The following is a 22463-nucleotide window of genomic DNA, read 5'->3' on the forward strand; positions in this document are numbered from 1 at the left end:
AAATTCTAATAAGTTCTCAAGTCGAAGCTAAAGCAAAATTAAATAAAAATTGTAGTCTGGAAATTAAACTATAAATTATCTAGTACAAACATAGCTACTATAAGCAAACATAATTATAATGATAAAGTGTATTCACATTGGATTTAAACTTCTTAAGTGTTGGTTTAGAATATTTCAGTTGATTCCCATAGCAGTTCTTGAAGGTGAGTCAAGATAGGGAAGATTGCTTCCATTTTACAAAAGTATCTGAAATTCTAAAAAATAGCTAGACCAAACTCTAATTAATATTTCTCTTTTATTTAATTTTTTTTTAATGGGACTTAGGAAACTTTTTTATACATAAGGAAAAGTGGGAGAGCAGGAAATTGAAAGCAGAGCACTGAAAATTTAGTGTAGAAAATATAGGATTGGAATCAGAAGATCTGACATAAATAAGCTTGTGATTTTGAGCAAGTCACATTCTTTCACAGGATTTTGAAAATATGTTTTACTTTATTACATATGCACATAGCATTTAAAGATATCTTCCCCATGATTAAAGAAAATAAGAATTAGTATCTAGTTTCAATATGAGATGCCAAATGAATGTTCTAAATATTTTCATGGAGATGTAAATATTCTTTTTGTTTGTTTGTTATTATAAACATTTAGTTAAAATATATTATTCCTTTCTCTTTTAAAGAGATACTTTTAAGATTCTCAAATTAACTGCTTCTACTTGGTTACGGTAAGTGCCTTTAAGTTTAGAATTTAAATAGTATTTCTGTGTGAAGAATGTAACCTTAATATTGTTAAGTAATATAGTTTCAACTGTATTTAAATCATATTTGGTTTATGAAACATTTTAAATTTTGCTTCTGCCGTTTGACTTATAAATATAAGCTATCTGTATAATTTGCATGGATTTTATAAACATTTTTTAAAATATTATGAAAAAGCTTCTCTATAGCTAATGATACATTCAGCCAGAAGCACTGGCTCTGAATGGAAGTTTCCACAAGCACATTCACTAGGATGTTTACCTACTGCATTCGAGTTGAGCCAAGAAGTTCAGACTCAGCATTTCAGTTTGCTGGAAGATATATGTGATATCAAGAGAGTCTTTCTACACAAGCTAGTTTAAAACAAATTCTCCACATCATTTTTACCTGGAAAAATAATCATTTTTTTAAAATACACAAAACCTATTTTTCCTAGTTGCTCTCTTTGACACTTTAACCATTGCTTTGGAGTCATGATGACTATCCAAGGAAACTAATGCACATCAGTGTTGCTTTTTTGCATAGTTACCTTTTATTTTTTCTTACATTGTCCTTGCAATACATAGGTTATCTCCACTTTTGGAATTCTATCTCACTCAAAAGTTATCTTCTTGCTCTTTTTATATGTCCTACATTAGGACAAAGTAAATATCAGGAAAAGGAGTAATAACAGTAATAGTAATTAATTGAGGCCTTACAATACTAATCACAATTATAAGCCCTTTGCCTATATTAACAAATTTCATGTCCACAAAAAACCTAAGAGGTATTTAATATAATCCCAATTTGAGATAAGGAAACTGAAGCCCCTGGTAGTTAAATAAATTGTTTGTGATCACCCTGCAGAAGTGGAAGAGCTAGGAATCTAATACAGATTTCCAGCTCCAGGACACAAACACTGCAGTACTGAAGCCAAACTATGCTGAAAGTCCAGCTCGGGAATTTTTAGAGGATAATTTTCAGCTTTAGGTACATTGCCACAAATTTGATTTGCTTTGTCATGTCAGTTTGGCCCTCTGAACGACGAAAAAAGGGTCAAGTGAATACGCAAAATAAGTTTCTGTGAGAAAAAGAACTATTATGGGTAAAGAGCTGAAAATGCAGTTGTATTTTATAAATAGCAATATCCCCCCTTGCTATTGTTATTTATCTACTACTTTACATTTTTAAAAAGCTGATCATGTGTCTTCTAATGTGAAGGATGTGAGGGAGACAGAAAAGCTACCAAACTTTTCCTCATTAAGCTCTGTTCTAGACAAGGACACAGAAATATCCATACAAGTTGCTAAATGCTAAAGTAGAGGCATGAGAAGTATACAGTAGTGCAGAAAGTCAAGTGACGTGTCAGACTAAAGTCTTACACTAAGTCCCTTCAGAGAATTAGAAACAGACTAAGCAAAACAATGGCAGAGAAGAAAAAGCAAAAGGTAATGAACTGACATAAACATTACAAAAGAGACAGAAACCAAAAAGTGCACAATAAAATATTTTGAAGAGTTTAATACTTTTAAAGTGATTTCTTAACATATCCCCAAATTGTTTTGCATGGTAATTTTTTAAACTAAAAAAACCCAGATTTCCATTAGATTAAAGGGTTTTAAATGTAGAAAGCAATGATATTTTGTGCCTAAGAAACTGTTGGTAAATAAGAATAAATGTTCTTTCTAAGTTGGCTGAAAATGGGAGTTCCCTAGTGGCCTAGCAGTTAAAGATCTGGTGTTGTCACTTCTGTAGTACAGGTTTGAGCCCTGGCCCAGGAACTTCCACATGCTGCAGGCATGGACAAAATAGAAAGCAAAAATTGGCTGAAAATGTAAATATTTATCATTTAATAAATATAAATATTACCTTTGTATGCTGGATTGAAGAATTTGGACAACTTTCACTCCTTCCTTAATCGTTCACAAATAGTTATTAAAATCCTACTATATCCTGGGTATCACACTGAGCACTAGAAAATATTAACTAATAATAGTTATAAATAATAACATTCTGCTAGACTAGGATGGATGAGTATGTGTGGGTTCTGTGTACAAATATACATTATTTCTGGAATATAAATCTAATAGACTTAACTTTTTTTTTAGGCTTGACTGGAAAAATCTCTTCTACAGTTTCTAATCTACCACTTTACTTCACATTCCCAGCATGTTTGGAGAGGCCAAGACAGAAATGTTAAGCAAAAGGAAGACTGTGCAGATATTTCCTGAATTATTTATAGTCTGCCTGTTAGTTCATGTTAAACATACTGGGTTTGTACTGTGGTTTCATCTGAGTTTAGCTGATGATGATTGAAAATACTTTCACCACTCTTTCTGAGCTATAGAACTGCATTTATTCTCCCCTGAAAATAAAATTTCAAATGCATCCTTTGGTGTGTAATCATCATTTCCATAGATCATATTAGCTCACTAAGATACTGATGATAATATAAATAGTCCGTTAACAATGGCTTTAAACCAGCTTGGCTACCACTGAAATAATTGTACACTTTCTGCATATTTCAATTGTACTTCTCACAGTGGATAACCTTGAACACTACAAATTATATTCTGCAACCACAGCTAGGTTTACAGTACTATTCAGTCATCATTTTACTATATATACATATTTTTATTTGTGTTCATAATTTGCCACAGCATTAATCCCAAACCTTCACCAGAATCCTCTATCCTCCTTTCTCAACTCACATTGTCACCTAAACTGAGTCAGTCATTGAGAACATAACCTTCCAACCCCCCCCATTAATGATACCAACAAATGTAGAAAAAACAAAAATAAATAAGCAGGTTCACACATGGGATAGAAGGGAAAACTCTACAGCAGTGACATGTCCAGAGAAGACAGAGGGATAGGGAAAGCTTAAAAATGTAGATCAGGAAGGAAAGGATAAAAATGAGCTTAGAAATTTGTGTTAAGCATTTGCTTGAGATGGGAAGATACTGGAGGAATTTTCACAGAGGTGTGACATTGTATGATATATACCTTTAGTGAAAAGATTTGAAAAGTAAAGACTATTTTCTTTGACTTGGTAGAACACCCCACTCCTTTAACCCTCCCATTGTATTCCATTCTATCCCAGTCCTCTTAGCCTCACTGCCTTTCTTATGCAGGCTGAACATTGAAGGGTTTTCAGAAGGTGGTAACATATGCCATATATTTTGAAAGGGGAAGACAGATAGATAGCTAACAGAATTTTTCTTTGTCTTCATAGAACACTCCATCCCTTAACACTCTGATTATATTCCATTCTGTCAATTTCCTATGAGCCTCATTTCATTTCTTACCCAGCCCAGACTTCAGACTCAACTATTTTAAGTATTATCTTGATAGTTCATATAACCCTTCTTTCTCTCTGCACTTAGTCCTACTGGAAAACACCCAACCATGAACTAAATTTCTACTGTGAGTCCATGCAAGCAGCTGAATCCTAAAGTAAGTTTGTTTTCTAAATAGTATTAGTCACAAAAGACTGCTTTTCAAACAGAGTTAGATAATATCCTGAGTTAGCTGTCTTCTCTGTAAACTTCCAATGATCCCTTGGAAAAAAAAATGCCTTTCTACTTGATGGACAATATTGAGTCCATCAAGCCCAAACACCATCCATCTCCCTAGTATGATACTTTGATAATTTGATCTAAATCGAAGATAATTTCGATTGTCTCCTTCAAGTCTCAGAGGATATAGTGCTCTTCCTTTAGCTCATAGGTACCAACAAATGTAGAAAAAACAAAAGCTCTTTTCAGTGCTTTAAAAATCTCCTCTGCCATCTATTCCTTTCAATGTGTTCATTTGGGGCAAAATAATAATGACAATTTTAATATCTAAAACTAATTGAACAACTATGTGCATGGTAATTTATATATTTGTTTCAATGATCCTTACAATTATTTATATCACTCATATTACAAATAACTATGATTATTAGACCTTGCAGATGAGAAAACTGTAGTAGAAAAAGAATAAGTTGCCCCCATGTCATAATTTTATTTCAATCTGTTGATATTTACTTCCTGATAATTCTTAGAATTCTTTTTATTTAGCTATTGTAGGTATTTTGCAGAATTCCTTTCCTTTCTCCTACACAAACAATGATGTTCTCTTGGGCTCTAACCTTAGCCACTTCTTTTTGAATTCTACATATTTTTCCCTATATGATCTTATCCATTTTAACCATTTTTAATTCCCACATATGATCAGCTGATTGAACTCAGCTCCTAATTATCTAGATAACTTCAGCTCTAAATTAGAACAATTTACAATATACCCAGTTAACCTCTGAATCTCTCTATATGTTTGTTGGCTGCCCCAATTAAAATATAAGCAGTAGAAGGGGCAATATGTTAGCAGAGATTCACCTGCATTTCCAGTAGCCAAAAACCTTATCTGATATTTGGATGAATTCCATATATTTCAGACCTAATATTTTATTATAGTAAATTAAACTGGAATATAGCATTTATTATAGCTCCTTTTCATGATCAGTAAATAATCTTCAATTATCTATCAAAGACTCTCTAGGTTCAAGTTTTAATTATTGGTATAAATAGATGGCCAAAGAGCTTCCTATAATGAAAGATATTTGAAACATATTAAACTAGGAAACACACATTACAAAAATCTGACCATGGTTGTATCCTTATGGCAACAATAGTAGTGTATCTCTGTTAGGCATTTCTCTTGTAAATTAAACACTGTGGCATTTCCAAGAGCATATGAAAAAGTATCCTATTTCCAATATTAAAAATAGCAGAATATGGTCCTGTCTATCAGTATTCTGAAGTCACCTACTGCTTGTGGAGTATGAGATTGTACTTAACAAAAGAAGGATACTCTTGTGTTTATTCATGTCTATTCTTTTTAGTCCATAGATTTCCTATCTTGTTGAGTCACAAAACAACAGAATTAACAATGCCCATTTTTAGTTTAATAATCTCAAATAGAGGGTCAATTAATTTTACTTGCAACTTTTCAACATTTTCCTTCACAAAGTAGTACTTTTGAAGCTTTAAATTCCAAAGATCATATTTTAATTTTGTCTTCATATTAATTTTTACTTACTGAGTTGAAGTTCTCATATTCTCTAAAGTCTATAATGGTCTTCAGCAAACATTGTTTTAATGGCTAAGTAAAGGAAGGAATGGCGGAAGGATGGGAGGAAGGAAGGAAATATATGGTCAAGTTCTCTGATTCTTTCCTGGGCTACACTGGGTCTACTAGTGAGCCAATCAAATGCATTCTGTTTCTCTGTTGTTAAAATTTTGATTTCTAGCATTTCCCTTTGATTCTTTGTATTGCTTCCATCTCTGGGATGAAAATTACCTATATGATCTTGCCTCTAGTTTATCTTGCCATAAGAACTTTAAATATATTAATCAATATTATTTTCATTCCCTGTTTGAGAGTTTCAACATCTGCATAATAATTGACTCCGGTTCTAATGATGGGTTATCTTCTAAATCTTTTCTTCTTGGCTTTCTATATGCCGTGTAATTTTAACTGTTTGAATCTGTTCTTTGGTATTCAGGAAGGTCTAGGAAGCTGAAGCCTTTATCCTATAAATAAGAAACTGAGGACATGGAACAGTTTTCGTACATAGGAGGTCCCACTGGGTCCTGTTCAGTTTCACTGCATCTTTTGTTTTTTTGTTTTTGTTTCTTAATGAACAGGATTTGAAATGCTAGAGAGTAAAAACTTTGAATCAAGTACTGAAAACCAAAACTAAATTTTAAAATGTCCTGAGTTAATACATTAGTTACAAGTTTAGACAGTAAATGTCTATTTGCCAGAAACATTTCTGGTCAGAATGGCAACTGGCAGTTGTGGCTTATGTCCCTTCGGAACACCAGGAGCACTGGTTTTTAACATGAAAGGATATAACTCAAGAATAGTAAATATCTTATCATTGTTTATTATTCAGTATTACGTATAACTAGAGATACTTAGTTGTCAATAATAAATTCACAGGCTGGAAAGGTTTTTTTCAGCTTTTAATATGAAACTGAAACATCTTTGGCTCAAACCCAGACTAAACCCAGATTGGGACTTGAACACAATTGTTTTTGTTTTTGTTTTTGTTTTTCATTAGAATCACCCCACCTTGTGTCTGGACTTACTGAGGCTCAGCTTTTTTGCCACAACACAGAAGGAACTCAGAAAGAGGAATAGTGATAGGCAAGAAATAGATTTATTAAGATAGGACATTTGTGAGGGATACAAGCAGGCAGGTGAGGAGGCTCTGCCCTGAGGATCAGGTGGGCTACAGGTTTATAATCCAAGGAGGTGGGAGAAGAGGAAAGACCTCCTTCTTCCTTATCCTAAGTAGATGTCAGGCTTACATCACTAGCTCCTCCTTTGTATCAGGTAAGAGAGTATTTGACCCTTGTGGCCAAACTAGGACTGACATAGCGCTTATTCAAATCAGTAGAAGGATGGTAACAGATGCTAAAATATGCTGACTCATCTCAGATTTCCCTATGATGAGAGTCTCCTACTTTGGAATGTAATCTTTCCTTTAAGTTCCTGTCCTTGGTCCTAAGGATCATTATCTTGAACTTGAATGCAGACCTCATTTTATCTTCCACTTAATAACCTGAGGCATATCCCGTGCTTTTACTTAGGGCTATAGTTAAGCAAGCTTGCTTAGTTCCATGGCATTCTGTTCTGACAGCTTTCCAGAGCAACCGTTAACTTAAACAGTGGTCTCCCAAAGTTCTCTAGGTTTCCTTCTCTATCGATGGTCCCCCTACTGGAACTTCTACAACTAGCTGTGTAACTATCCTACTCTATCCCTACCAATAATACATAATTCAATTTGTAACACTAATATAGGAAGAGACACCACACTGGGTTTTTTTGTTTTTTTTAGTTGTTTACTATTATTATTATTATTTAATAGTTATTTCCCCAATACATTTTTTTTTCTACTGTACAGCATGGGGACCCAGTTACACATAGATGTACACATTCTATTTTCACACATTATCATGCTCCATCATAAGTGACTAGACATAGTTTCCAGTGCTACACAGCAGGATCTCATTGCTAATCCATCCCAAAGGCAATAGTTGTATCTATTAACCCCAAGCTCCCCAGCCACCCCACTCCCTCACCCTCCCCCTTGGCAACTACAAGTCTACTCTCCAAGTTCTTGATTATCTTTTCTGTGTAAAGGTTCTTTTGTACCTTATATTAGATCCTAGATATAAGTGATATCATATGGTATTTGTCTTTCTCTTTCCGACTTATTTCACTCAGTATGAGAGTCTCTAGTTCCATCCATGTTGCTACAAATGGCATTATGTCATTCTTTTTATGACTGATAGTATTCCATTGTGTATATATACCTCATCTTCCTAATCAATCATATGCCAATGGACATTTGGGTTGCTTCCATGTCTTGGCTATTGTAAAAAGAGCTGCAATGAACATGCGGGTGAATGTATCTTTTTTAAGGAACGTTTTGTCCGGATATATGCCCAAGAGTGGGATTGCAGGGTCATATGGTAGTTCTATGTATAGATTTCTAAGGTACCTCCATACTGCTCTCCATAGTGGTTGTACCTGCTTACATTCCCACCAACAGTGCAGGAGGGTTCCCTTTTCTCCACACCCCCTCCAGCATTTGTTATTTGTGGACTTATCAATGATAGCCATTCTGACTGGTGTGAGGTGGTATCTCTGGGAGTTTTGATTTGCATTTCTCTACTAATCAGGGATGTTGAGCATTTTTTCATGTGCTTGTTAGCCATCTGTACATCTTCCTTGGAGAAATGTTTATTCAGGTCTTTTGCCCATTTTTCAATTGGGGTGCTGGTTTTTTTCCTGTTGAGTTGTGTAAGTTGTTTGTATATTCTAGAGATTAAGCCCTTGTCTGTTGCATTATTGGAAACTGTTTTCTCCCATTCTGTAAGTTGTTTTTTTGTTTTTTTTCTGGTTTCCTTTGCTGTGCAAAAGCTTGTCAGTTTGATGAGGTCCCATTGGTTTATTTTTGCTCTTATTTCTGTTGCTTTGGGAGACTGACCTGAGAAAATATTCATGATGTTGATGTCAGAGAATGTTTTGCCTGTGTTCTCTTCTAGGAGTTTGATGGTGTCTTGTCTTATATTTAAGTCTTTCTGCCATTTTGAGTTTATTTTTGTGTATGGTGTGAGGGTGTGCTCTAGTTTCATTGATTTACATGTGGCTTTCCAGTTTTCCCAGAACCCCTTGCTGAAGAGACTATCTTTTTCCCATTTTATATTCTTGCCTCCTGTGTTGAAGATTAATTGACTGCAAGTGTCTGGGTTTATTTCTGGGTTCTCTCTTCTATTCCATTGGTCTGTATGTCTGTTTCGGTACCAGTACCACACTGTCTTGATGACTTTGGCTTTGTAGTATTGCTGAGGTCTGGGAGAGTTATGCCTCCTGCTTGGTTTTTGTTCTTCAGAATTGCTTTGGCAGTTCTGGGTTTTTGTAGTTCCATGTAGATTTTTGGATTGTTTGTTCTAGTTCTGTGAAAAATGTCATGGGTAATTTGATAGGGATTGCATTGAATCTGTAGATTGCTTTGGGTAGTATGGCCATTTTTATGATATTAATTTTTCCAACCCATGAGCATGGAATGTCTTTCCATTTCTTTACATCTTCTTTAATTTCCTGATTAAAGTTTTATAGTTTTCAGCATATAAGTCCTTTACCTCCTTGGTCAGGTGTATTCCCAGGTATTTAATTTTGGGGTGCAGTTTTAAAAGGTATTGTATTTCTGTATTCCTTTTCTAATATTTCATTGTTAGTATACAGAAACGTGACTGATTTCCTGCTACTTTGCTGAGTTTGTTGATCAATTCAAGTAGTTTGGGGTTTGAGTCCTTAGGTTTTCTAATACAGTATCATGTCATCTGCATACAGTGACAGTTTTACCTCTTCTCTTCTTTTGGATGCCTTTTATTTCTTCTGTTTGTCTGATTGCAGTGGCTAGGACTTCCAGTACTATGTTGAATAACAGTGGTGAGAGTGGGCATCACTGTCTTGTTCCAGATTTTAGGGGAAGGCTTTCAGCTTTTCCCCATTGACTGTTATATTTGCTGTGTGTTTGTCATAAATGGCTTTGATTATGTTAAGGAATGTTCCCTCTATACCCACTTTGACAAGAGTTTTGATCATGAATGGATGTTGGACTTTGTCAAATGCTTTTTCTGCATCTATTGAGATGATCATGTGGTTTTTGACTTTTCTTAAGGTGTGTATGACACTGACTGATTTGCATATGTTGAACCATCCTTGTGAACCTGGGATGAATCCCACCTGTTCGTGGTGTATGATCTTTTTGATATGTTGTTGGATTCGGTTGGCTAAGATTTTGTTGAGAATTTTTGCATCTACATTCATCAAAGATATTGGCCGATATTTTTTTTGGTGGTATCTTTGTCTGGTTTTGGAATTAGGGTGATGGTGCATCGTAGAATGTCTTTTTGAAAAAGTTTAAGAATGATGGGCACCAGTTCCTCTTTGTATGTTTGGTAGAATTCACCTGTGAAGCCATCTGGTCCTAGACTTTTATTTGTAGGGAGTGTTTTTATGATTATTCAATTTCATTTCTAGTGATCAGTCTGTTCAGTTGGTCTATTTCTTCTTGATTCAGTTTTGGCAGGCTGTAAGTCTCTAGAAAGTTGTCCATTTCTACACTGTTATCTTAAAAATATTTATATTTTCCAGTTATATTTCATGCTTAACACAAAATGAAATAAAGCATAAGATTCCTTCATTGAAGTTACTAATTGACGAAAAATTCAGTTAAGTAATGAATATCTGTAAACTGTCTTTAGGAGTTAAGTTTAATGTGGTTCCTAAATTTGTCTTTAACTGTCAAAGTAAGGAAACTTCCCTGTTTTTATGGTTCTGTGAAATGTGGGGGTAATTTACAGCCAAATAAGCCAAATGGATAGGTTTTAATTTCTTCAGATTTAATGCAGATTTATTTCAAAACAAAGAAGAAAGAGTAAGGGCTTCTTATACATATCCCTGGAGGAGAAGAAGTGAGGCATATGTTCAGAGTAAGACCAGGATCCTCAGCTATTAGTTGGAAACAGGATAGCTGTTACACCCCATAAGATGCTCTCATTCTTCAAAGATTCTCTGATGGAGATCAGTTAAATAAACTTTGTGTGCCTACAAATATACAGCATCTTTACATTGTCTCCTGGTTCAGAGAGTTTGGTAACACAGGTATTGTGTAAATCTAATCCCCATACATCTGAATTCCCACTTCCAGGCTGCATGAGAGAAGACTTATCAAAGGAATTTTTTTTTTCTCCAAGTCAGACTGGACTTAAAGAGTCCACATTAATCCTAGAAGGATGTGCTTTTCCTACTCAGGAAGTCTCATGTTCTACTGAGGAGCTGAAGCGTGGGGTCAAGTAAGTCCTTCCACTTAAAAGCTATTTGAAGGGGGAAAAAATCTGAGGAAAAGGGATAGAAAAAGCATTATTTGAATGGGACGTAAGTGTATTGTTCCTCTTGGAGCACTCTAAAATAACCACAAGTAATATATGAGTAGATAAATGGACACAATGAGACACTGGGGAAGAGATTTTTAAATGCTGATACATCTGGAATCTTTCCATTTCTGAAGTGATTATTTTAAGGACTCTAAAATTATAGTTCTATTATCTTTCCTTAGCTGTCATTTATTCTGACTATAATAAAAACTTATTTTACGTTATTTATGAAGAAATACTTCTTCATCCTTAATGGAATTTCTAATGCATTAGAGCTTCACTAAATTAATAGTTGTCATATTAAGACAAATGTCAAATTTAAGTGAAATATGTTTATTGAATTATCTATGACAGAGTAATGACATAAGCTGGTATTATTTAAACTATTCATGTGGAATTTGTTTTAAAAGCACATCAAAAAAGGTGAATGTGCACTTTCTGACATAGCTTCTTTTTCTCTATTTATAGATTTGGGCTATAATATATGATCAAATTAATATGTTCTCAAAATAATTGTGGATAAAGGAGATATAAATTTTTCAATTGTCATAAAATATGTAAATTATTAGACAATTTTTACACAATATGACAAATTAGACAATTGCTATATAATTTGGCTTTGAAAATTGGCTCCAGCCGATCAAATACTCCTGTTTCAGAAACCCAGATAGGGATAACTGCAATGCTTTAGAGAGAAGACTAACAGTTAACTTTATATTATTAATCTTTAGGACTCTAGAATGAGGTATGGGCTACTTTAAAAACAATTAGACCATAATAGGGAATAAAATACCTTCCTTTATGTATAAAACTGTGATATTTTTGTTTCACTAATTAAATTTTTTTGTTGTTGTTGTTGTCTTTTGTCTTTTTAGGGCCACACCCACAGCATATGGAGGTTCCCAGGCAGGGTCTAATCAGAGCTGTAGCCACTGGCCTACACCAGAGCCACAGCAAGGCAGATGCTAGCCACGACTGCAGCCCACACCACAGCTCATGGCAATGCCAGATCCTTAACCTACCAGCAAGACCAGGATCGAACCTGCAACCTCATGGTTCCTAGCCAGATTCGTTTCCACTGCGCCATGATGAGAACTCCTCACTAATTAAACATTTTAATTTTTTTTAAAATAATGTTGGACAATAATGGAGATTTTGGTATTGTAAACAATGTTAGAAAGAATCACTTGATTAATTTGTTCCTTCTTATGTTTGTTTATAATGGCCCATTCTAAAAGGACTTAAGGAAGCTTGCAAAGTAGATAAACAGGACTTTTTTTTTAAGTTGCAAATATTTCTGAGAGAGATATTAGACTAAGGAAAATAAGATAAAGCTAGAGATGAAGTCAGCCCCCTGATTGAGGTGCCATAATGCCCTAGAAAGTTCTAAAAATGGGCACGATATTTGACTCTGAAATTCCTGGTAGGCAAAGAAAAAAATAAATGCAAAACCAAGAAATAAACAATAACAGTGGAGTTCCCATTGGGGCTCAGTGGGTTAAGGACCCAACATTGTCCTGTGAGGTTGCAGGTTCAATCCCTGGCTTCACTCAGGGGATTAGGATGCAGCATTACTGTGAGCTGTGGCATAGGCTGGCAGCTGCAGCTCTGGGAACATGCCACAAATGTGGCCATAAAAATTTTTAAAAATAAAATAACGGCACAAAGGAAACTTTCCACAGAAAAGAAAATCATGGACTTGGAGAATAGACTTGTGGTTGCCGAGGGGGAAGGGGAGGGACTGGGAAAGACTAGGAGTTTGGGGTAGACAGATGCAGAATGTTGCCGTCAGGATAGATTATCAGTGGGATCCTGCTATGCAGCACTGGGAATTCTGTCTAGTCACTTATGATGGAACATGTAATGTGAGAAAAAGGAATATATACATGTAAGTGTAACTGGGTCACCATGCTGTACAGTAGAAAAATATATAAATATATATAAAATGATTAAAAAAATACAGACATAAATGAATAATATCAGTGTATCTATGACATAAAAATATACTAATAGTTTAAGGAAAACCTAGGTACTAGAACCTGTCAGGAATGTCTCCAGTACTGCTTATAGAGAAAGAGAATGAAGCATAGATTTTTGTCCTGTATGTCTTTACAACATAAAGACAATAGCAATAATATACCTGTTAGTCTTTTTCTTAAAGGATCTCTCCAAAAAAAGTTGTACAATACCAAAAAGCATTATAGCAAAGACCATTCAATATTTGATCAAAATCATGTCAAACAAATAAGCAGCTTTACCTAAAATTAAAAATTTGTTTGATAACTTCCAGGCCGTCTTCCAAGAATATAATTTTCCCAGCCTAGATTTTAAGAATTAGGCAGGAAAGCATTTCCTGTCTCATCAAAAAAAAAAAACTTGAAAACTCTTTCTGGTTATTAGAATACATTTGGCATTCAAGGAATACATCCTCACTTCACATAGAAAATTACAGACTACAGAGATAAAATTAAATTATGGAAATAATTATTTTTAAAATGTCATCAACTACTTAGAACTAACCCATTAAATACTTTGGCTACATTGAAAATCTGAATAGTCATTTAGCAATACATCATGAAACTGATACTATTCTTATTAAGCATTTCTTTTTTCTTTTTTTGAGGTACTAAATAATGTTATAAAAATGTATGCACTTTTTTTTGGTTAAGAGTGGAATGAAATCCTGTGAAATTGTATTGTGATGATCATTATACAACTACAGATGTGATAAATTCATTTGAGTAATAAAAAATAAATAAAAAAATAAAAGCTTCTTCTATAAAAAAAAAAAAGAGTGGAGATGATTGGCATTTTTGAAGAAGAAGCCATAGACTTTAACAATCAACCAAGTAGAGATTGCTTTTACAATCTCTGAAGAAAACTGAGCCTATTCGAGACACACTCCGAATATATGCCTGCCCCGCTATTTTCAGAGACAGAGGGAAAAAATGGTGATCAAGAGCCTTAATATTTACGCTATAGCACATGGTGATGACAGCTTTAAGACTGGAATTTTTCCAAGTGAAAAATTCCATGCTCCCAGTGAATCCATAAAAAGAAAATCTTAATAAAGCAGCCATAGAATGGCTATTTTGAAGCAATTTTATTTCCTAGTAAGCCCTCCAAGACAAATTAATTGCAAATTTTATCCCTTGGTAGGTAAAGAAGGTGATTTCCACTTCAAGAAGTTTAGCCAGAAGCCAGTAAGTTGTTAAAAGACATCTGCCAACAAAGATAATTTTGGCTTTAGTTTTATTCCTGTTAGGTAATGCTGACAGTGGTTAAATAGTCAGACCACATTTTCTGTGAATGGTCTTCCTAGTTAGACTAATAAAGCCATATATTCGTTTGCTATTCTCTAAAAAGAAATATAAAATATCTTGTCTATCTTCTGAAGCAATCTCTTTACAATACTAATGTTCATAGAGTCAATCAAAATGAAGCTTCTGCTTTGGGCCTGCCTCATGTATGTTGCTTCTGCAAAGGTGAGTAGATGGATTTTTTAAATTGCATCAATAGTACAGTCATTAAATAATTGTAGATAGGGATTCATGTTAGTGATAGATGCAGCGGAGAGACATGTTAATAGTCATGAGGCCTGTTGCATCAAACATTTCAAAAGAAATTTTGAAAGTCACAATAATAAAGTGTGATCTAGAAATGGGTAAACAGCAAGGAAAAGAGATGAGTTCAGAAATTAAGTGGGCTTAAGGAGGATAAAATTATAGGGAACTAGAATCCCATGTAGATAATCTTAATAGTTTACGTCTTCAAATTATGGAAACCTGGATTAGGCTTCCCCTGATAGTGCAGTCCCATTGCTGGAGGCATTTATGTAGTCACAGGGAATATTGGATGGAGTTAAGATAAATGGACAGGAGTTACCACTGTGGCTTAGCAATAATGAACCTGACTAGGATCCATGAGGATGCAGGTTCGATCCCTGGCCCTGTTCAGTGGGTTAAGGATCCAGCATTGCCCTGAGCTGTGGTGTAGGTTGCAGAGGCGGCTCAGATCCTGCATTGCTGTGGCTGTGCCTGTGGCTGTGGTCAGCAGCTGCAGCTCTGATTGGACCCCTAGCCTGGGAACTTCCATAGGCCACAGGTATGGCCTAAAATAACTAACTAACTAACTAACTAACTAAATAAATAAATATATAAAGTAAATGGAAATAATGACCATCAGTGTAGTGTAAATAGATGAGCCTCTAATATAAGAAATAGCTGAAAATCCTTAACCCTAGCCAAAGCGTGTATTAAATATTCTCTTTTGTAAAAAGGAGAAAATTATGACATCTACCTCATAGGATTGCTTTGACTATTAACTCTGACAATTATGTAATACACTTAGCAGAGTACCTAGGATATTGTAGGAACTCAAATTTATCTGATATTATTAACAATTATTATCCAGTTACTAACTGACATTACTAATTATTATCATCATCTTTGCAAATGTCAAGATACTTATCAATCTCCTAAAATCACCTGAATTAAACTAAGGCTTAAAATAGTAAATGATGACTTTTCTACACTATTCTGCCATCCTTATCTCATTCCATGTTGGATAATCTGTGAGCAATTCATGAAAGAATTTGAAGCATGACTGGAGAACAAGTGGACATATAGTCATTCTGCAATGGCAAACTACAAACACACACACACACACACACACACACACACAGAATGCAAATAAAACCTGAGAGGTGAAAGAGAACAGCAAAACCAGATAAATGAGTAAGACTGAATGATCCTTCAGATGGTAAGATTTATGTACATCTAGAAAATTATAAACCAAAATCCATCAGCTAAGGTAAAATTTCCTAGGACAATAGTCTAGGTCAAAAACATATAATGATAATAACAATAAACAAATAATTTATACTAGTGATTCTTATCTCAAAAAGAAACTAACTATACTAAAAATAAAGTACTAATTCTTCTGTAATATAAAATTCAGATACAGATGTTTTTCAATAAATAACCAAAGTAAATTTTTTTCTTTTGTTTTAGAAGCGTTTCCATGTCATTGATGAGGTAAAACATTTTTTTCTTTTCATTTAGGTATAAATATATTTGCTTTTACTTTAAAGCATATTTTACATTTTAAAACCCGATTTTGTACAATGCAATTTTGTGACTACCATTGCTGTTAAAATATTAGTACTATTACTCTCTTCTTAATTGAGAGAAACAATATATTTGGGTTCAATATATTTCAACTGTAAGGTCTTTATTTCTTTTCAATGAGCAGAAGCATTAAGTGTACTCCCTCTGTAGTGTGATAAAATTTTTGCCATGCACAGGTTTCTTCCTCACGCCTCTGTAAAACTGTATGGCAATGTCGTACTAACTTTACTTCAGCAAACTAAGTGATGAATACCGGAAGGCTTTGCCGGTAATTTAAGAAAGTAATTTTGGAACATGTTCTCTTCTCTTGCTGTGATGGTCTCATTTTAAAATGCATCTTTAGGAAGTTCCCGTTGTGGAAATCCACTGAGCCACAACAACGGGAACTCCCTAAAGCTGCATTTCTTATCACGTTTCTTTTAATGCTAACCAATTGATGGAGTTATTTTCTTGACATGAATTCCAAGTTAAACTGTAAATAACAGGCACTATTTATAAACACAGACTCAGTTTCCTGCTTGTTGGAAAATGCTGCCTTTTTTATCAATGATTCATTTTTATGATATAAAACTTTATTTATAGAATTACTTTTCATTTAAAAGTATTTACCTAATGAATAGGCAGTGAAACTGGATATCAGTATGAATAAACAATTACAGGATGTATAAATGTAAATATGCTCATCCTTATAGATACATTTTTTTTTTTTTGTCCACGCCAGCATATGAAAGTTCCTGGGCCAGGGATCCAATCAGCGACCCAAGCCACTTCAGTGACAACACTGGATCCTTAACCTGCTGTGCCACAAGATAACTCCTATATAAAGATGCATTTTTATTTATTATTCATTTATTTATTTATTGTGGCTTTTCAGGGCCATACCTGAGGCATATGGAAGTTCCTAAGCTATAGGCTGAACAGAAGCTGAAGCTGCCGGCCTACACCACAGCCACAGCAATGCCGGATCTTTAACACCCTGAGCAAGGCCAGCGATGGAACCCTCATCCTCATGGATACTATGGTTAGCATTAAAAGAAACATGATAAGAAATGTTAAATATTGCTTATTATATTTTAAAATTATATTTCTGTTATGCAAATTTTTAATTTCTTGAATTATAATTAGACCATGCAATGAATACAAGAATCTAGAATCTTGATGTATAAACAAACACATACCAAATTTGCTCATAAAACTGACAAATGTATGATAGGAAACAAATCTTCATGTAGTGAGACCAAGAAATTAATTTTCCATAAATTCTTACATAAGGTTGTGACCTCCCTGACAATTTTCCACACATGTAATAGACAAACCCAGAGCAGTTAAAGGAGAATGAGGAAGTCCTTCTACTAAAAATCCCATGTGAAATGTAACAGTAAATGCATTAGTAACATTAATAATTGTCTCCTTTAAAAAGCAAACACAACAGGGAAAATTAAATATGAAAAGCCAGTGGTATATATTCTGAAATGATCATCACCATTAGTTAATATCCATTTCCACACATAGTTACAATTTTTTCTCAGGATGAAAATTTTAAAGATCTTCTCTCTTTGCAACTGTTTTGTTGGGTTTTTTTGTTTGTTTGTTTTGCCTTTTCTAGGGCCGCACCCACGGCATATGGAGATTCCCAGGCTAGGGGTCTAATGGGAGCTGTAGCCACCAGCCTACTGTCACAGCAACGTGGGATCCCAGCCGCGTCTGCAACCTAGACCACAGCTCAGGGCAACACTGAATCCTTAACCCACTGAGTGAGGCCAGGGATGGAACCCGCAACCTCGTGGTTCCTAGTTGGATTCATTAACCATTGAGCCACTAAGGAACTCTTCTATGCAACTGGTAAATACAGGAGACAGTGTTATTTACTATAGCCAATTATATCTCAATTGGAAAAGAAAAAGGCAGTAGACATCATCCACATGCAGTCTCCTTGCCTTCTTCGGAACAATTTGAGATGCCTGGGCTCCAAGCAGAAGCTTTGAGGCAGGGTGAAAAGAGTTCCGAGGGAGCTAGAAGAGGTATAACTCAGTGAGGGCTTCCTTGAGGCCCTTCAGAGACCTGGAGAGTCCTGAGGGCACTGGGCTGGGGATGGGGGAGGGGCGGGGCAGGGCAGCGGGGGACAGTGCAGAGGAGGAGTAAGCCCAGGCCAGGACAAAAATAGACGAAAAGAACGTGCACATTCTAAAATTGAAAATAAATTGTTTCACTATCTGACCACTCTGTCCCCACCAACCCACCCCTGCACAGATAATTAAAAACTAACAATCACTAGCAAAGCTTGAAATCTTCCATCTCTTCCATTTTCAATAATAGTGCATGTTCTTTTCGTCTATTTTTGTCCTGGCCTAGGCTGGCCTACTGCGCAGTTTATGACACTCCAATTTGCTGACACACAAAATACTTCTTTCGGAATGGGGGCTTATTCCACTTCTTAAGAAATTATTAGTGCCTGCTTCAAAGACGATACGAGCACATTAGCCTTGAGGTTGAGACGCAAGTGGAATTCTTAAACAAAAATAAACTTCACTCGGAGTTTCCGTCGTGGCTCAGTGGTTAACGGATCCGACGAGAACGATGAGGTTGCGGGTTCGATCCCTGGCCTTGCTCAGTGGGTTAAGGATCCAGGGTTGCCTAAGCTGTGTGTAGGTTGCAGATGCAGCTCGGATCCCACTTTGCTGTGGCTGTGGCATAGGCCGTTGGCTACAGCTCTGATTTGACCCCTAGCCTGGGAACCTCCATATGCAGCGGGAGCGGCCCAAGAAATGGCAAAAAGACAAAAAAAAAAGTAAAAAAAATAAACTTCACTCATTGTATAACGTCAAGTCAGAACATAAGTAATACGTAGATAGGGTAGAGGTAATCAGCATTAACTTCTTTGCTCTCCTTCAGGATCACAAAGACATTCATGGCCGTCGCTACCCAATTAACCCATCTCTGGATATTATTTACCCCATGCCAGAAAGTGAATTCACCCCTCCTGTCTCTCCTCCAAGGAAGAATCTCCCCCATTACCCTGGGAATCCTGACCCTGATACAGGGATCCCCCCTTACGCCTGGATCCTCGGTGCTCCTGGAGCCCCCCTCTACCGCATTCCTAATTTTCCCATGCCTTCTTGGTTGTCGCGTCATCCTCCTCCTGGTGGGGCTTTCAGCCATGTCCCTTCCTCCAGCAGAAGCAGGGGGCCTTTTCTCCCAGATGAAAAGGTTATACCTACCGCAGCTGAACTCTACATAGCTATGCCTCTTGCCCCTCCTACTACACCCCCACCCACTATCCCAGACCTGGCTCTGCCTGCTGTGACTGAGCCTGATGAAGCTGAACCTGCAGCTGCACCCCTGCGGCCCTAGAACCTCAGCCGGCTGCTTCTCTTGACCAGGTGGGTCGCCTCAGTCTTCCTCCCGCAACGCATGAGATTTGCAGGAGCCGGAAGGAAGGAGTTTCTGCACAAGCAAACATATATCGGCTCACATATTTTGAGCAGCTTTACTGAGATTCAATGACAAACAGCAGACTACCAATACTGAAAGTGTATACTTTGATAAGTTTTGACACATATATATAGTTTGACATATAGACACACACACATCCATGGAAAAAAACCACCAGGTTAATGAATATATCTACCAAAGCCAGAAGTTTCCTGCCATTATTTATTAATAATCCCACCTGCTTTTTCCTGTCCTCAATCTATTTTCTGTCAGTACAGATTGTTTTGCATTTTCCAGAATTCTTTGTAAGCAGAATCACATGCTGTATAGACTGTTTTGTGTTTGGTTCTCAAACTCAGCACAATTATTTTGAGATTTATTCATGTAATTATACAGATCAATAGTTCAGTCATATTTTTGCAAAGTAATATAGGATAAAATGGACATATTGTAATTTTTTACCCATTCATTTTTTTTGATGAACATTTTAATTGCTGAACTGGATGTCATGCAAATGACAGAATCACATTCTTTTTATGGCCAAGTAATATTTCATCATATATACCACATCTTTCTTATCCATTCATCTATGGATGGACACGTCCATTGCTTCCCTATCTTGGGTATGTAAATAATGCTGCTGTGAACATAGGATAACCTTGTGAGATCTTTGCATCTATGTCTTTGTGTCCCTCTCTTTCCATCAGACTCTCTTCCCTGTGAATTTCAGCCATCTTGGTCTTCCTGAGCTCCCAGCTCCAGCTCCCTTCACTCAGGTCTGGAAATAATCCATGCAGTGAACTTGAACAATCAGAGTCCATTGCCTTTGCTTCCTGTCTCTCAGGGATAGCTCTTCTTCATAGCCTGATGCTCAGATCTTGAGAAATTACTGTTTCTTGTATTTTTAGTATTTCTTAAATTTGTTTCTGGGCAAAGGGTAAATTCAGTTTCTGTTACTCATCTTGACCTAGAGTAAAACTTTAAAAAGAATGATTTTTTTTGAAAAATATGTAGAAGCACTTTGTCCCTAAGTTTTAGATGTGACTCTTTTATAAAAGGGAAAGTGGGATTCCAACACACATCAAAGATTCTTTGAACCCTGGGCATAGGCTGAAGACAAATGGGAGGTTAAATCCAACAGTGAATGATTTATAAAGTAAATTGCTACTAATTGAATACTCCTAGTAGTTGTTTCCTAGGAGAAAGTACAATCATTTCTTCCTGTTCCCTTGTCCCTGATAGGGATCAGGATCAAATTAAATGGTTACTTGGAATTGATCCAGAGAGGTTTGAAGACCCCTGCTTATTCTCCAATGCTCCACACGTTAACATGTCCCTTCAGTAGGTTTCTTTGACACAAAGCACTCTCCCTCTACCAGTATATACCCACCTGTAGTTCATGGCTCACATGGGGGTAGGGAGAAATTTTAGAAAGTATGAATAAGAAGAAATAAGACTTGATAAAAAGAGGCCTTGAAAACACAGCTAACTATCTTAGACTGATTCCTATAGCCAAAGGAATTTATTAAAGACTTTCATTGAAAGGAGATTTTGACCTATTCTCTGTTTCCAAGAGCTAAGTCTGATGTCAACATAGAGAATTATAAATATGAGCTATAAAGAAATCACCAGGGCACAACTTCTTAGAGATTAAATGTTTTCAGAAAAGATATGTTGGGGAGTTCCCTTGTGGCACAGCAGTTTAAGAATCAGGCATTGTCACTGCAGAGGCTCATATTGCTGCTGTGGTGTGGGTTCCATCCCTGGCCCAGGAACTTCCACATGCCATGGGTGTGGTCAAAAAAAATATATGTTCAATACTATGAAATGAAATACATTTTATCATTTATGATAGATCTTTTTTTTTTTTAGGTACAAAAAAGAAAGAGAAGAGAGCACCATGTGTTTATCTCTGTAAGTCACGCATGATCATGAGATTTAAAAATCATATATTAAATAGACAGAATCTCATCATTTGAACCTCCTTTTGAATCTATTTTTACTAAATGAAAATGAGAAAGTGGGGTATGGAGAGACACTGCTAGTCTGTTCCTCAGATTTCTGAAATTAGGAACTCATGTCCTGTGTAACAAACAAGCAACTTTTGGACAGTTCTTGCTCACATTGATCCAAATTGATTATGACTTGGATATTTTAAATAACAGAGGTCAACATAGGGAAGAAACTTCCACAAGGGGAAGGTGATTGAATTATGGATGAGCAAGACCCTTGTTAAGGTTCTCACAGATCATTCTGTATGTTATTTATTCAACCATTATTCTTAGCCCACACTGAGAGGCACTGTTTCAGAGAACAAACAAAGAGACCATTTAGATCCCAAATCTCCTCTCCTGGCCTTTCCACCACCCCAGCCTTGCCTCCCACCCACCATCACACACTGTCCTGGGAAGAAAGGCACAGTCAACAAGCTCGAATGGAGTCATCCCATCCTTCTTAGCCATCTAAACAAAAAACTTGCTTCCCTCATTCCAAGTTCTCATTCCTTTATCCCTTCCAAAGCCTGTTTTTACTTTTTCACAATTTTATTGTCAGAAATATTCACTGGACAGGAAAACTGCAAGGCTTTATTTGACTGTCAACCAAATCAGCATTTCTACTGAGGTGGCATTGGTACTTAAGGCAGAATTGAAAAACAAACTTGA

At 35.9% G+C, this 22463-nt stretch overlaps 2 protein-coding genes across 4 annotated transcripts in view; both read left to right on the plus strand.

Annotated features, from left to right (window-relative positions):
* Positions 1–3128, plus strand: part of CSN1S2 (alpha(s2)-casein) — a 41263-nt gene extending 38135 nt beyond the window's left edge. For all 3 annotated transcript variants that reach the window (XM_021100498.1, XM_021100497.1, NM_001004030.1), the window contains 2 exon segments: positions 683–727; positions 2849–3128. In XM_021100498.1, coding sequence (XP_020956157.1) covers positions 683–694 — 12 coding nt within the window. In that variant the 3' untranslated portion in view covers positions 695–727; positions 2849–3128.
* PRR27 (proline rich 27) lies at positions 14677–19719 on the plus strand. Its single transcript, XM_021100540.1, has 2 exons — positions 14677–14724; positions 19261–19719. Exons 1-2 carry the CDS (start codon positions 14677–14679, stop codon positions 19717–19719), a joined length of 507 nt encoding a protein of 168 aa, XP_020956199.1.

The sequence above is a fragment of the Sus scrofa genome, chromosome 8, assembly GCF_000003025.6.
Source record: "Sus scrofa isolate TJ Tabasco breed Duroc chromosome 8, Sscrofa11.1, whole genome shotgun sequence".
NCBI lineage: Eukaryota > Metazoa > Chordata > Mammalia > Artiodactyla > Suidae > Sus > Sus scrofa.